Here is a 16,585-nt window from a genome sequence, read left to right as displayed (position 1 = left end):
GCTGTCAGTCGCCGACAGACCGCCGATGAGTGAGGAAGTGTAAGTGAGCGCCGTCGGATTTTCGTTTTCTGTTGTCAACAAGATTTCTTTTCAGTTGCAATTTTCATTTCTTTGTGCAGGTCTGCTCATTATCTTTGCACTATATGTATATATTTATATTTAATAATTGTACTTTACACTTTAATTGCTGTAATATTTTGGAAAAATTACCATGTGCAGTCAATATTAATTCCTTTACAGTATTGCAAAAAGTATATTCGTTTATGTGCCGGTGCAAACTGTATTATTCTGACCCACTTGTACAGTAACAAAATATACTCCTCATGTGCCTTTACAAAGCAAGTTGCCTACCCGATACCTTTGTCGATGTGTCAGAGAAGCAGGGACGTTCATTATCCTAAGCGAACCCTACCCTACCAGGCATGCAGTTGACGTTTGTGAAAACGTTGAGATTTTAAAGAGCATATTGTCCTCAGTGTATAGATTTTATTGTTTTTGCTGCCACCAGAAACATGCTGCATCACCAATATTGTCTTAAATTAGAAAATTCTGAAATGAATTATGCTTGCTCCCAAATTAAAAAGTGATTCACATGCCAATGGCTTTGGTATAAGTGCATGTACAACAACAGTGCTGTTAGCTTGCCTCCACTTGCAATTTATTTCTCATAATTTAGACGCAGCAATACCAAGTAGACATTCATTCATCAGAAGACGATCGGTGAGATAGCAAACACATGCACACAATGCATTTGTACGTATTTTATACGGCACGCAACGTCTAATCAATCCACTCTGTGCGAGTCTCGTTCTGGAGATGACGTCAACGGTCACGCGACTTGCGGTTCGCTGAACTCAACTTTTTTGAGGGGTGGGACATAGCAAGTTGTGAAAAGCACTAGAAATGTTCGAAATATTGGTCTAATTATGCCATTGTTGATTTTAAAAATGAAACATGGGTGATTTCTTCACGAGGAAGGTCAAGTTAATATATAAATAACCAGAAAGTTTTGAGTGTCATGGGACTTTAATGAGACCGATTGTCATTGTTTGGCATATTTTTGTTACAGACAGCCAATTTGCTTTCCCCCAAGAAGCCGTGGGGCCTCAGCTGCTTGACAGGGGTAAATGACTGCACTCAGAGGAGTCGTACCAATAAGGTATATGCCAGGGTTGTGCGTCTGTCTGCTCCCTTTCTCCTCACTGTTTACTTAATCGCTTGCCATTGCTCGGGATCTTTCACAGGGGAGGTATCTACAACCAAACCCCCGCCTTCTCTTTTGTATATCAAGGTGTGCTCGTTGCTTGAAGGATTTTCCACAAATTGTCGGAGCACTCACCATGATTACTTCTCATGTCTACACAATAAAAGGAGCCATGCATGTGTGCATCTGTCCGTGCATGTGTCCAGGTTCTACCGATTGGTTGGACAGTTTGCCTGACACCACCCACAATGTGTACACTACGGCCATCATGTTGTTGAAGCAAAGTCAAAGACATCAGATTCACAATCACCATGCCCTTCATGTAAGTTTTCCTTTCAGTGTAAAACAAGAAAAGCAACAGTAAGGATTTTGAGCCGAGAGGCATCACGGGCTTTGTGAAGATAGACCTCAGTGATCGATGTCGTGCTCTGTTTATACACTGCCCAAATAAATATGTGGCATTCTCTCAAGCAGCATTTTAACATGGAGGTGATGCATGTCTTTGCTATTACTTCCACCAATTTTCTCTTAAAATTGCGAGTTGAACAGGTGACCATGATGAGTTTCTGTGAGGTTGGTGACAGCATGATTGGGGAATGAAAAGCATTACATATTTCACTGTTTTTACCTGGTGATGCCTGTTTTACTTTTGTGAATGGGAGGAGGATGAGGAGTGGTTTTTGGGGGGGGGGGGTGGGGTGATAGCACAAAAACAGATGAAACAGATCTGGAAGAGGGGAATTTGGAACTTGTACTGGGAAGGGGTTTGAAGTGTTGATGTGGGGCATGCATTGATGGTTGAAAGCAGATTTTTTGTAAATTGCACATTGGTGTGGACATTGTCTCGTGTAACTTTTCAAATGAATTCTCATGTGCCTTTTCATGTGGGATTACCGATTGTAAGATTTTCCACAAATTGTGTTCTGGGCCCAGTCCTATTGCCAATCTTCATAAACGATTGGCTCTCTCTGACTCTGGAAAATCCTGTTTATCCAATCCATCCTCCTTCTAAGCGTCCAGTTTTCCCTCCTGATATTTTCTTTCTCTCCATCTTGTTCACCCCATGCACCCTCTCTCCTGCCTCTCATTCCTCCAAACACCCATTTTTTTTTTTGTCCAAGTCTGCTGCTATCGAGGCCTTCAACTGTGCTGTTGGTGTTTCCCCCCTCTCTCAACTTGTTCGCTGTAAAACAGCAAAAAAAAAAACAAAAACAAAAAAAACTATTTCATGATTTCACATGATTTAATGAACGATTTTACACAAATTTTGCATTTGTATGGACATTCTCTTTGTTGGAAATGTCCTTGTGCTCCATTGCGAATTTGCATGAGCCTTTTCAGGTGGGATGACCAATTCAAAGATTCTCTACAAACTGCATTTGTATGGTTATTCTCTATTGTGTGATGTCATGCATGTTTTAAGGGTGTATGACCGATTCCAAGATTTTCAAGAAATTGAGCATTTCTACGGGCGTTTACCATTGTGAATTAGCATGTGCGTTTTAAGGTTGGATGGCGAATTAAAAGATTTTGCACAAACTGTGCATTTGTATGGGCGTTCAGCATTGTGAATTAGCATGTGCATTTTAAGATTGGATGGCCAATGAAAAGATTTTGCACAAACTGTGCATTTGTTTGGGCGTTCACCGTTGTGAATTAACATGTGCGTTTTAAGGTTGGATGACTGATTAAAAGATTTTCCACAAACTATGCATTTGTACGGTCGTTCACCACTGTGAATGAGCATGTGTTTTTTCAGGGTGGATGACCAATGAAAAGATTTTCCACAATTTATACATTTGCACTGGCACTCACCATTGTGAATTCTCATGTGTGCTTTAAGTTCGGATGGCCAATTAAAAGATTTTCCACAAACTACACATTTGTACGGGCATTCATCACTGTGAATTCGCACATGTGTTTTAAGGGTGGATGAATGTTTAAAAGATTTTCCACAATTTGTACATTTGTATGGGCGTTCACCGTTGTGAATTTTCATGTGTATTTTGAAGCTGGATGAATGAATGAAGGATTTCCCACAATTTAGACATTTGTACGGGCGCTCACCATTGTGAATTTTCATGTGTGTTTTAAGGTTGGATGACTGAATGAAGGATTTTCCACAAACTGTGCATTTGTACGGGCATTCACCATTGTGAATTTGCATGTGTGTTTTCAGATTGGATGGCCAATTAAAAGATTTTCCACAAATTGTACATTTGTATGGGTGTTCTCCATTGTGATTTTTCATGTGTATTTTAAAGCTGGATGAATGAATGAAGGATTTTCCACAATTTATACATTTGTATGGATGTTCACCATTGTGAATTTTCATGTGCGTTTTAAGGTTGGATGACTGAATGAAAGATTTTACACAAACTGTGCATTTGTATGGGCGTTCACCATTGTGAATTAGCATGTGCATTTTAAGGTTGGATGGCCAATTAAAAGATTTTTCACAAACTGTGCATTTGTATGGGCGTTCACCGTTGTGAATTAGCATGTGTGTTTTAAGGGTGGATGGCAAATTAAAAGATTTTCCACAAACTGTGCATTTGTATGGGCGTTCACCATTGTGAATTAGCACGTGTGTTTTAAGGTTGGATGGCCAATTAAAAGATTTTCCACAAACTGTGCATTTGTAGGGGCGTTCACCATTGTGAATTAACATGTGTGTTTTAAGGGTGGTTGACCGATTAAAAGATTTTCCACAAACTACACAATTGTACGGACGCTCACCATTGTGACTTTTCACATGTGTTTTAAGGGTGGATGACTGATTAAAAGATTTTCCACAACTTGTGCATTTGTATGGGTGTTCTCCATTGTGAATTCTCGCGTGTGTTTTAAGGTTGGATGACTGATTAAAAGATTTTCCACAACTTGTACATTTGTATGGGCGTTCACCGTTGTGAATTATCACGTGCGTTTTAAGATGGGCTGAGCGTTTAAAAGATTTTCCACAAGTTTTGCATTTGTATGAATGTTCAGCTTTCTTTCCTTTCAACTTGTGAAAGTTATTCTCTGCAACCATTTCATTATTTGCTTTATCTTCTCTGTAAATGGTCCTCTCGCTTATTTCAGTTGGCGAGTGCTGCGGGCGTATGTCTGAGCCGTTCATACAAGTAGGTGCAGTTTCCCTTTGAGATTCACTGGATCCACCTGCAAATACAACATCACAAGACATTAAAAAAAAAATTAAAAATAAATCTACATTCTGTACATTGTTCAATACTCGTAATATCATTCTGACAAATGTATCCAAATATGCACTGCACATATGTGTTTGTTCTTTTGGAGAAAAGTAAAAAAAAATATTATTGATGTAAATATGCAGGACTGTGTAAAAGCTTGGGTTTTTTTCCCATGATATTCATACTTTTTGGTAAATTCATCCAATTATCAGTGATAAGTCAAATGTGTTTGTTACTGTAAATTGACAGCTTTTGCAAATGCGGGTGAAACAAACTGCTGAAGTCAACTGGAGAGTTCACTGAACACGACACCCCAAGCAGTGCTCAAGTCTTTTCTTCAACTTTAATGAAATAATGATTTTAAAGATCGTTAAAAAAAAAAAATTGGAAGTTTAGCACTATTGAAGCAGTTTTATGAACCACCCTTATTTAACACAAGCAAAGTTTCCTGGCGCTTCCAGACAATGCTGGGTCACTCCTCCCCTCCCCCTCCCCTCCCTCCTCCCACCCCACCCCTTTTCCTCCCACCCCACCCCTTTGCCTCCCTCCTCCCACCACACTCCTTCCCCTCCCTCCACCCACCACATTCCTTCCCCTCCCTCCACCCACCACATTCCTTCCCCTCCCTCCACCCACTACATTCCTTCCCCTCCCTCCACCCACTACATTCCTTCCCCTCCCTCCACCCACCACACTCCTTCCCTCCCTTCTAAGTCTAACAGCCCGATTCCTAAAAAAAAGTATTAATTTGTCCAATTCGGACATATTTGATATCTTTGGCGTCTCCGGGAGGTGTATGTTTCACATGACGGTTCAGTGATTGCGGATTGCGTGCCAAGCGAGCTGTTCCTTATCCATCATTTTGTTGGAGTGCTTCAGCCACTTGGCATGCGCTCTACAATATTCGCACTGTCACTCAATACTGTTTGTCAATTGACTTAAACAAAGTTTGGGACCACTCACTTGTGTTGTTGGCTAATTGCTGTTCTGCAGTGCAATAGGCGGTGGCTGGCTCACTGAAAATGTGAAATTATATTTTCCATGAAGTTCCCCTTTTTGTTCTTCCATTATATAACCCGTCACTTCGATATAGACATAAATCAACCAAAAAAAGGGGGAAAAATACACATCTCACATCGACCACGCTGCGCGATGGCACGCGTCCCTCGGGTGGTGCCTCGCCAGCTGAAAATGTGCAATTTCAATTTTAGACGACATCACTGTTTAAATTTTTGTGCGTTTTCATTATCTACCCATCACTTTGACATTCATACATAAAATATAAACTTCTATCAACCTCGTGTTTGGAGTTCCTGTTTGAAGATAGATCATGTTGGTTTGAGCAGTAAAAAGCATCGGCCGACATTTTGTGTTTTCTTTGGATTGACATACTGTTTGCTTGAATTCCATATTTAAAGTTATAATTAAAAGGTAAGCCTTTGTGGTTTTCCTTTTTGTGCACTTTATCCATGTGGAACTTTTTATGGAACTTGGAGCAGGCCAGGCACTGCACTCACCCGGTGATTTAACAAGCTTAGTAGGAAACCAACGATCACCGTTTAAATGTGAAAAAAACAAATTTAACTGATGCTTCAATGGAGTTGGGTTAACCTGGAACATACGACGTCAGAATTAATGCTCGGGTGACACACTACCTTGGTACGGCGGGGATGGAGTTAGACTTACAGGTACAGTTGGTTTTCACTTTTAACCTCAGCAGAGTACGAGCGATCGCATTTTCACTTGTCCTTGCGGCTGTTTCTAACGCAGTTGGTTATCTGAATGTGAACCGGGCTTGCTTTCGAATCGTGAGGAGTTTCTCTTTGTGAGTTTCAAACCTGAGAACACCCGATTTCTGAGCCGTTTGCTGCATCAACATGTTATTTAATTTTTATTAAAATATACATGTAATTTAATGATAACTCCACCTCCCCACATTATGTCTGATGAGATACATTGAAAATGGCTATTATAATCCATTTTTGTGTATAAATGCCAATGTTCGTCCTATTTTCTCATCTTTTGCCGCAACTGAAACTAGAACCATCTTAATGACAAGAAAAAATGAAATCAGAAGGTGAATTAGAGTTAAGCTCTGGCTGTGAGGGAATCTTAATGGCTTTTATATTACAGGCCTTGATTTCACTTGAAATGTATTTTTGTCTAAAAACGTTAACTTTCTTCCAGTTTTTAACATCTGAAACTTACAGGATCTTGGCGACCACAAAAAAAAAGAAATCAGATATCGAGTTAGAGTGAAGATAAAGCCGTGAGAGTGTAAGAAAGTGTGAGGCTTACAAAAGAGGTCATACGGAGCGAACAAAATGGTGGCGATTCAATTTTGAACCTCACCCTGAATGTGGGAAGTCCCACCATGAAATGAGAAGCCCCTCCCCAAATGGACGGACAGACAGACAGACTCGCACAGATTATATACAAGATCACGAAGATCTTCAAACGCAGGGCCTTGTATACAAGGCAAAGAACGTGCCAGGAAAAGTAATAATTCGTCATTGTTGAGTTCATTACCAACTTTGTGCATCACGAATGCAGCAACTGACTTGCTGCATTGCCGTGAGAAGGGTGGGTCACGTGAAGGGAGCATTATCAATTGTACAGTTCATTGAATTGCAACCACGACAAAAAGTATTTGCTTACAAGTGAAGAGGTGGACTTCCTCTCTGAGTAATTTTGTGATCGATCTGATTGAATACAGGCACGAATAACAACTATAATCTCATTTAATTTCATTATACTTCTCTGAATATTAATCTCAATAACTGAATATTAATTGAACTCATATTAATAGAACTTGAATTAATTTAACTCATATTTTGGTCAAAAGAGAACGCAAAGGAAATATAATCATCCATGTCTTTCTATATTTCCATTCTTATTAACCTCCGCCATCGAAGATGGACGGAGGTTACTGTGTTCACCCCTGTCTGTTTGTTACTTACAAAATCTAAATATTTCGTAAGTATATTGATGACTTCCGTCCTCTGTTTGTGTGTTTGTTTGTGTGTCTGTTTGTTTGTAGGCACGATAACTCGAGAACGGATTAAGCTACCAATGTCAAATTATACCACGTGATTCAGGAGGGTGATGGCTAGTGCTGATTAGATTTTGGTCAAAATCGGTCAAAGGTCAAGGTCACGGTGAGGTCAAATATTCGATTTTTGATGGTTTGGTACAGATAACTCGAGAACGGAAGAAGCTACCAAAGTCAAATTACACCACGTGATTCAGGAGGCTGATGGCTAGTGCTGATTAGATTTTGGTCAAAATCGGTCAATGGTCAAGGTCACAGTGAGGTCAAACATCCAAAAAATAACTCGAGAACGGAAGAAGCTTCCGATGTCAAATTACACCACGTGATTCAGGAGGGTGGTGGCTAGCGCTGATTAGATTTTGGTCAAAATCGGTCAAAGGTCAAGGTCACGGTGAGGTCAAATATTCGATTTTTGATGGTTTGGTACAGATAACTCGAGAACGGAAGAAGCTACCAATGTCAAATTACACCACATGATTCAGGAGGGTGATGGCTCGTGCTGATTAGATTTTGGTCAAAATCGGTCAAAGGTCAATGTCACGGTGAGGTAAAATATCCAAAACATTCGATTTTTGATGGTTTGGTACAGAATCATTGTAGAAACTTCTGGTTTGCGTTACTACCTTCTCGAGAGACAGCTTTTATTAGGCAAGGTCAGAGGTCAAGTTGACGATTTCGTAAGTACCAGTCTATGAGTGCTTGTTTGTTTGTTTGTGAACAGTATTACGGAAAAACTCCTGGACGGATTTCGACGAAACTTGGTGGGGGGATTAGGTATGGTCAAAGGATCATGCCATTAGACTTTGGACTTGGTCCAAAGTCCAATATGGCTGCTATGGCGGCAATTTTGAAAAAAAGATTTGAATTTTTGTTTTTGCATTTCTGCATGTTTTAAGTGATTTCCAACCAAAAAAAAAAAATTGAAAAAAAATCTGCAACTTTTTTTCAAAAAAATTTCGATTTTATTTGAAAAAGATTTCAATTTTTTTTTGCATTTCTACATGTTTTAAGTGATTTCCAACCCCCCCCAAAAAAAATTTGTTAGAGAAGAAAAAACAAATTTTGCACCTTTTTTTTCAAAAAAATTTAGTTTTTTTTGGGCATTTCTACATGCGTGTCGATCTAGTTTAGTTTATTCAATCGTGGTTCAGTAGAGTCTGATCCGTTTTGACCTACAATGAAGAGGATATCAGGTTCACTTAAGTGACACAGCAGTATTGGCGGCGGAGGTTTTGCACTCTACCGAGTGCTCCCCATCTAGTTAAACAATGTTTTTGGTAATTATTTACATATACTTGTGAGAGCAATTAAACCCAATAACTTGGAGACACTGTATGAGGTCCAGTAAACCTCCTTAATTATATCAATTGAATATACATGCTAAAACATGAATTCATTTACTTATATTTAATTTGTAATCCGAATGAACACATACTTTGGCAACTGTGTGTAAATGCCATGGAATGATAAATGGCACCATCAAGACTGCTGGCAGAAAAATGTTTGCTGTACCAAAGTTGGGAGACAGGACAGAATAGGTAATCTTTACATTGTTTTCTTAGCAGATGAATAACTACTTGACCCAGTTACTTGTTTTGCAACATTGAAGAGTTATTTGTGCTCTATTCTGATTATCTGAGCTTCGGTCAACTCATTCCAGGCCTTGCTTGCCTGACCACCTAATATGTTCCCTCCCATTCTATTTCCATGGAAACCCCTTCCTGCTTCCAGAGGAACTAGCTGCACTCAGCTTTATTTAATTCAGCGTCTGTGGAAAGTTGCTCCTTCTTGGATAGAAAGGCTGTTGGCAATTGTTTCTCTTCTATCCTGTTTTCCCTCCCACGTATTCCCTCCACCCATCCTTGCTCTAGTAAACCAGAGAGTTGGTGTCAAAGCCACCCAATGCTCGCCTGTTGATACATTTATCATTTTTAAAAGACGAGTCCAATAATATTTTTTATAAAGCATTGCAGTGAAGTCTGATCCAAATAATTTTAAAGAAATATATGTATTTGTACATATTAATCAGTAAAAAATAGTGCGGTAGATAAAAACATTAGAAAGGAAATAACTTGCGCCAAAAACTTTAACATTTTCACGCTCACGCTCACGCCAGGGGTATCGCTATAGCTCTCTGTTCTTCGAACAGGCGAGCTAAAAAGGAATTGCTTTGGGCTCCTGGTCAGAGAAGTTCAATGAATGCTCTTCTGTGTTCTTCCTCCGTATCTTCTTCTTCTTTCGGCTCGCTCCCGTTAGGGGTCGCCACAGCGGATCAACCGTCTCCATTTCGCTCTAGCCTCCACATCTTCCATTGACACTCCAACCACCCGCATGTCCGCCCTCAGCGTATCCATGAACCTCTTCTTTGGCCTTCCTCTTCTCCTCCTGCCTGGCGGCTCCATCTTCAACATCCTTCTCCCGATATACTCCGCTTCCCTCCTGAGCACATGTCCAAACCATCTCAATCTCGCCTCTCTCACTTTGTCTCCAAACCGTCCTACCTGCGCTGTCCCTCTAATATACTCATTCCTTATCCTGTCCATCCTCGTCACTCCCAACGAGAATCACAGCATCTTTAACTCTGCCACCTCCAGCTCCGCTTCCTGTCTTTTTGTTAGTGCCACTGCCTCCAAACCATACAACATAGCTGGTCTCACGACCGTCTTATATACTTTCCCCTTCACTCTTGCAGCTACCCTTCTGTCACAAATCACTCCTGCAACTCTTCTCCACCCACTCCATCTTGCCTGCACTCTCTTTTTCACTTCTCTCCCACACTCTCCGTTACTTTGGACAGTTGATCCCAAGTATTTAAACCCATCCACCTTCCCCACCTCAACTCCTTGCAACCGCACCATACCACCACCCTCCCTCTCATTTACGCACATGTACTCCGTCTTACTCCGACTGACTATCATTCCCCTTCTCTCCAGTGCGTACCTCCACCTCTCGAGGCTCGCCTCATCCTGCTCCCTACTCTCCAAACAGATCATGATGTCATCCGAGAACATCATAGTCCATGGGGACTCCAGTCTGATCTTGTCCGTCAACCTGTCCATCACCATTGCAAACAGGAAAGGGCTCAGAGTCGATCCTTGGTGCAATCCCACTTTTACCTTAAACAGGTCCGTCATTCCTACCGCACACCTCACCGCTGTCACACTGTCCTCATACATATCCTGCACGATCCTCACATACTTCTCCACCACTCCCAACTTCCTCATACAATGCCACAACTCCTCTCTTGGCAACCTATCATAAGCTTTCTCTAAATCCACTTCCGGTTCCGGTTTTGAGCGGCAAGAGGTCTCCTTCGGGGCTCCCTGCTGACATTCTCAAAGTTAAGTTCCGGTTGTTATTTGTCCCGCTTTAACTGTTTAATTTTCTCACCTACATGTTAATGTGTGTTCCTAGTTCGGTTTTGTTTCAAAAATCGTGCTATTCTGTGAGTATTTATGTCGACGTTCTTACTTGGTGTTTGAGGCCTAGTCCTAGGTTTGAGGCCTACCGGTTCCACTCGGTGTTCGATCGTTTTTTTTTGTTTCTTTGTTTGTTTTTTTCTCCCCATTCCTTCAATTTCTATCCTCCCCATTACCTTCAATTTTCATCCTCCCCACTTTCCAAACATCCCCCATTCTCCCAACTAATCTCTTTCTTATCTCAAAAAAAAAAAAAAAAAAAAAAAAAAAAAAAAAATACCCAACAACAACAACAACAACACGCTCACCTTCTCCCGATTCTGCTACTTCTTCTTCCTCTTAACTTCCTCCTCGTCTTCCTCGATTTCTTTTTTTTTTACACTTCCATGACCTAATCTGTTGAACTCTCTCATACATTAATATTAACAACAAAAACGATCTTATAATGCTTCATCTTCCTCTCTCACACATGTGGTACTCTTTACTGTTTCACAATGCACTTCTCTTCTGCTATTTTAACAGACTGCTCTCATTTCGACCTCTCCTTCATTCCTTGCCTAAAAAATCCAACTATTACAGCGCTTCTTCTCTCCATGCTCTGAATTCGCCTTCATTGCATCCATCAAGAATTGTGTTAAATCGCATCTCTGACCTAAAACTTTTAAAAACCACAGTTTGCCATGGATGCTCGCTTTCCATCAACCATTCTTTTTTTCCAACTTCAGTGCCAACTCACCGCCCTCACCCCTCACTCTCACTCACAAAGCAACCATCCCACTCTTCTCCCTCCAAGCCTCCCTCTCACCTCTTTCAAAAATTCCCCCCTCACCTTTCTCCCACCTTTCATCCCCCTCACTCTTCCTTCTCTAAGTTGCCCCCCTCTCATCCACCAACCTGCCTCCCTCCACTGCCCTCTCACCTCCATCTCTTCACTCCACCTCCTCAAATCCTCAACTGCCATCTTCCTTGTCTCTTGTCCCCCCTCTCTCCCCGCACCACAGAGCCTTTTCTCCTCCTCATTCGGCCCCCTCCCCTCGCTATTCTTCTATACCCCACACTCCTTCTCCCACCCTCCTTCCCTCCCCCTCGTCCCTCGTCCTACCCTCCCCGCCCCCTCCACCTCCTGCACCCAAAGCCTCCTCCCCTACCTCTTCATTAAAAGTGTGGACCTCAAATATCCGGGGCCTTCGCTCAAACCTTTCAGATCTTTCCATGCAGGTTGCCACTGACAAACCAGACATTATCTGCCTAACAGAAACTTTCCTCTCCCAAGACGTGTCTGACTCCCAAGTATCTCTCCCTGGTTACTCCCTCTTACGGTATGACAGACCTGAGCCTCGTCCTGGTGGAGGTGTTGCTCTCTTCATCAAAGACTCTATTCCTCACTCTCCCTGCACTGCTCTCACTCCCCCACACCCCCAGGAATACCTCTGGCTTCGGCTTCCCCTCCACTCCCACCTCATGTTTATATGTGTGCTGTACCGTCCACCGAACAGTGATGACTCCATCTACACCTCACTCTCCGAAAACATGGACCATCTTCTATCTTCTCATCCAAACTCTCTCTTCCTCTTATGTGGCGACTTCAATTGTCATCACGCCAGTTGGCTAGGTGTGGGTACCTCTCTCACCTGCCATGGGACATCAGCAAAAGCTTTCTGTGACTCATTGGGACTGACTCAATCGGTCAACTTCCCGACCCGGATCTCAACCAATGGTACTCCATCTCTTCTGGATCTGATTTTGACAAATTTCCCTGACAATATCTGCTGCTCTTCCTTCGCTCCAATTGGTTCTTCTGACCACGTCCTTGTTAAAGTGGACATCTCTCTGGCTGTCATCAGAGAACCACCTCACCGCCGTCGAGTCTGGCATTTCACTCAAGCCGACTGGCAGGGTCTCCGAGCAGCCATCAAACTTACAGACTGGTCTCCTATCACTACTTTCTCAAACATCAACTCATCCTGGGAATTCTTTCAAAGAAACTTGCTCTCCCTCATGCACAGATTTATCCCCTCTCGTGTTCAGTTGTCTTACCCTTCCTCCCGCCCTTGGTTTACTGAAGCTTGTGGTGAGGCAGTTGTCCTGAAACAACTTGCCTTTGCCTCATGGAAAGCAAACCCAACTGAGGGCAATCTCAGTTCTTTCCACAAAGCTCGGAACAAGTGTGTATCTACCCTCAGGAGAGCCAGAAAACAACATCTTTCTCATCTCAAGTCTGAACTCTCAAACCTCTCTCCCTCCTCAAAATCCTGGTGGCGTTTAATCAAATCTGTTTCTGGTGTATGTTCCCCCTCCATCCCCTCCCTTACCTCAAATGGCCGCACTGCTGATTCCACACGTGATAAAGCTGAATGTCTAAACTCGGTGTTTGCAGCTAAATCTTGTGTCCCAAACCCATCACTATCTCTACCCACTTTACCCAGTCGCACCCAACTGTCCCTGGACTCTGTATCCTTTTCTCCTGACAAGGTGGAGAGCTTGCTTTCAAACCTCGAGTCAGATTCTGCAACCGGTCCAGACGGCATCAGCCCACGTGTCCTCAAAGCCTGCTCTTCTGCTCTTGCTCACCCTCTCTCTGTTCTATTCACCCTCTCATTTTCCCAAGGTCATCTGCCATCTGCTTGGAAATCTGCTAACATCACTGCCCTGCATAAAAAAGGTGCAAAAACAGATCCCTGTAACTACAGACCAATCAGCCTTCTCCCAATCATCAGCAAGGTTATGGAATCCATCATTGCTTCAGACATGAAATCCTTCCTCTTCTCCAATGGCTTGATTTCCAATCATCAATTTGGTTTCAGACCAGGTCACTCTACCCTGGATATGCTGCTACTGCTCTCCCATCAATGGATGGAGGTCCTCAATGCCAGACAGGAAATCCGAGCCGTATCCCTGGACATATCACGTGCTTTTGACACAGTCTGGCACCCTGCCCTACTCACCAAACTCTCTTCCCATGGTATTCAAGGCCATCTCCACTCATGGCTCGCAGACTTCCTCTCCTGTCGCAGTCAACGTGTGGCCCTAAATGGAGTTCTTTCATCCCCTCTTCCTGTGCAGGCTGGAGTTCCTCAAGGTAGCGTTCTGGGCCCTGTTCTTTTTCTGGTTTTCATCAATGATCTCTCGGACTCTCTGGAAAATCCTCTATTTCTCTTTGCCGATGACTCCACCCTCTGCCGTACCATCTGTCATCCCTCAGACCGGCAAGCAGCAGCTTCTTCGCTCACTGCAGATCTGGATAAAATCACAAACTGGTCCAACACGTGGAACATGTCTTTCAATCCACACAAATCTCACACTCTCACTATGTCTCTTCGAAAGGACCGTTTACAAAACCGCGACCATTCACTTTCTCAACAATCCTCTGGAAGAAGTCTTTTCTTTCAAGCTTCTGGGTCTCACTATCTGCCATGACCTTTCCTGGGAAAGTCACATTTCCAACCTTGCCTCAAAAGCCAGTCGCCGACTGGGAATCCTCCGTCGTGCAAAGTCCTTCCTCGGCCCTCTTGAGCTCCTGACTACTTACAAAGCTTTTGTCCGTAGCCTGATGGAGTACTGCTCTCCCCTCTGGGCTGGTGCTCCTGCCTCCCACCTTTCTCGACTTCACGCTGTCGAAACCAGAGCTTTTAAGATCATTGGCATCTCCCGCAATGAAGCTGAGTCTTTGGGCCTCTCACTCAATCACCGCAGGTTGGTCGGTGGTCTTTCTGTCTTCTACCGACTCCTCTCCAGCCTTGCCCCCCTGCTCTCTCTGCGATTTGTCCCAACCACATTTCCACAGGGCGCTCAAGGTCCGCCAACAACCCCCTTCTGGTAAAACTACCAAAATCACGAATCACTGCTCATCTTCACTCTTTCATTCCTCTTTTTCCCGCCTTTGGAATAAACTTCCTCACTCTATTCTTTCCCATTCTTCCCTCCAGGCTTTCAAAACAGCTGTTCACCACCACCTCTTATCTTCCCCCATCCAAATCCTCGATCTTTTCTACCCCGATAATCCACCCAAGCCCACTTCCTTCAATTCTCCTGCTTTCCTTCCTGAAAGTCCCTGTAATGTCCATCTTCTCCTCGCCATGTTCCCCGTCCCATCCCCATCCCTCTCCCTTCCACAGTTCACCTGTGTCTGTTCCCCAATGTTTTGTCCCTCCCACTCCCACCCCTCTTGTCTCATGCCTCCTTGCTGTGAGTTGTGTGTTAGCTCTCATACGAGCCTCGACCAAGGTATACTAAAAAAAAAAAAAAAAAAAAAAAATAAAATCCACAAACACACAATGTAACTCCTTCTGGCCTTCCCTATACTTCTCCATCAACATTCTCAAAGCAAACATCGCATCAGTGGTGCTCTTTCCTGCCATAAACCCATATTGCTGCTCACAGATCGTCACCTCTCCTCTCAACCTAGCTTCCACTACTCTTTCCCACAACTTCATGGTGTGGCTTAACAACTTTATCCCTCTGTAATTTCCACAGCTCTGCACATCACCCTTATTCTTGAAAATCGGAACCAGTACACTTAATCTCCACTCCTCCGGCATCCTCTCACTTTCCAAGACTTGATTAAACAATCTGGTTAACAACCCCACTGCCATCTCTCCTAAGCACTTCCATGCCTCCACTGGTATACCATCTGGGCCAACCGCCTTTCCACTTTTCATCTTCTTCATAGCAGTCCTCACTTCATCCTTACTGATCCACCCCACTTCCAGATTCACTATCTCCACCTCTTCCAACCTTCTCTCTCTCTCATTTTCTTCATTCATCAGCTCCTCAAAGTACTCCATCCACTTCCTCAACACACTCTCCTTGCTCGTCAGCACATTCCCATTTGCGTCCTTTATCACCCGAACCTGCAGCACATCCTTCCCAGCTCGGTCCCTCTGTCTTGCCAATCGGTATAAATCCTTTTCCCCTTCTTTTGTATCCAACTTCTCATACAGCTCGTCCTATGCCTTTTTCTTCGCCTTTACCACCTCCCTCTTTGCCTTTCGCCGCCACTCCTTGTACTCCTGCCTCCTTTCTTCATCTCTCTGACTATCCCACTTCTTTTTCGCCAACCCCTTCTTCCTTATACTTTCCTGTACTTCCTCATTCCACCACCAAGTCTCCTTATCATCCTTCCTCTGTCCAGATGTCACACCAAGTACCTTCCTTGCAATCTCCCTCACAACTTCTGCTGTCGTTGCCCAATCATCCCACCCATCTTTACCACCATCCAACGCCTGTCTCACCTCCTCCCTAAATTTCACGCAACAGTCTTCCTCCTTCAGCTTCCACCATCTGGTCCTTGGTTCAGCCCTCACTCTCTTCCTCAACCTCACCTCTAAAGTCATCCTACAGACCACCAATCGATGCTGTCGAGCTACACTCTCCCTGCCACCACCTTTCAGTCACTAACCTCTTTCAGGTTGCATCTCCTGCTTAAGATGTAATCTACCTGTGTGCACTTTCCTCCACTCTTGTATGTCACCCTGTGTTCCTCCTTCTTCTTGAAATACATATTTACCACTGCCATTTCCATTCTTTTTGCAAACTCTACCACTATTTGCCCTTCCACATTTCTCTTGTTGAGACCGTACCTACCCATCACCTCCTCATCCTCTTTATTCCCTTCCCCAACATGCCCATTGAAATCTGCTCCAATCACCACTCTTTCATCCTTGGATACTCTCTCCACCACTTCATCTAACTCACTCCAGAAATCTTCTTTATACTC

General features: G+C 43.2%; 1 protein-coding gene across 1 annotated transcript in view; it reads right to left on the bottom strand.

Moving 5' to 3' along the window:
- Positions 1 to 636: 636 nt before the first annotated feature.
- Positions 637 to 16,585, bottom strand: part of LOC147009431 (uncharacterized) — a 36,535-nt gene continuing 20,586 nt past the window's right edge. The window contains exon 4 of the mRNA XM_085861875.1: positions 637 to 4,366. Coding sequence (XP_085718001.1) covers positions 2,670 to 4,366 — 1,697 coding nt within the window. The 3' untranslated portion in view covers positions 637 to 2,669. The remainder of the gene's footprint in view (positions 4,367 to 16,585) is intronic.

This window comes from Eptatretus burgeri, chromosome 17, assembly GCF_056783735.1.
Source record: "Eptatretus burgeri isolate ZD-2024b chromosome 17, Ebu_testis_v1, whole genome shotgun sequence".
NCBI lineage: Eukaryota > Metazoa > Chordata > Myxini > Myxiniformes > Myxinidae > Eptatretus > Eptatretus burgeri.
The sequence above is the reverse complement of the archived record's forward strand: the minus strand, read 5'-3'. Positions and strand labels throughout refer to the sequence as shown.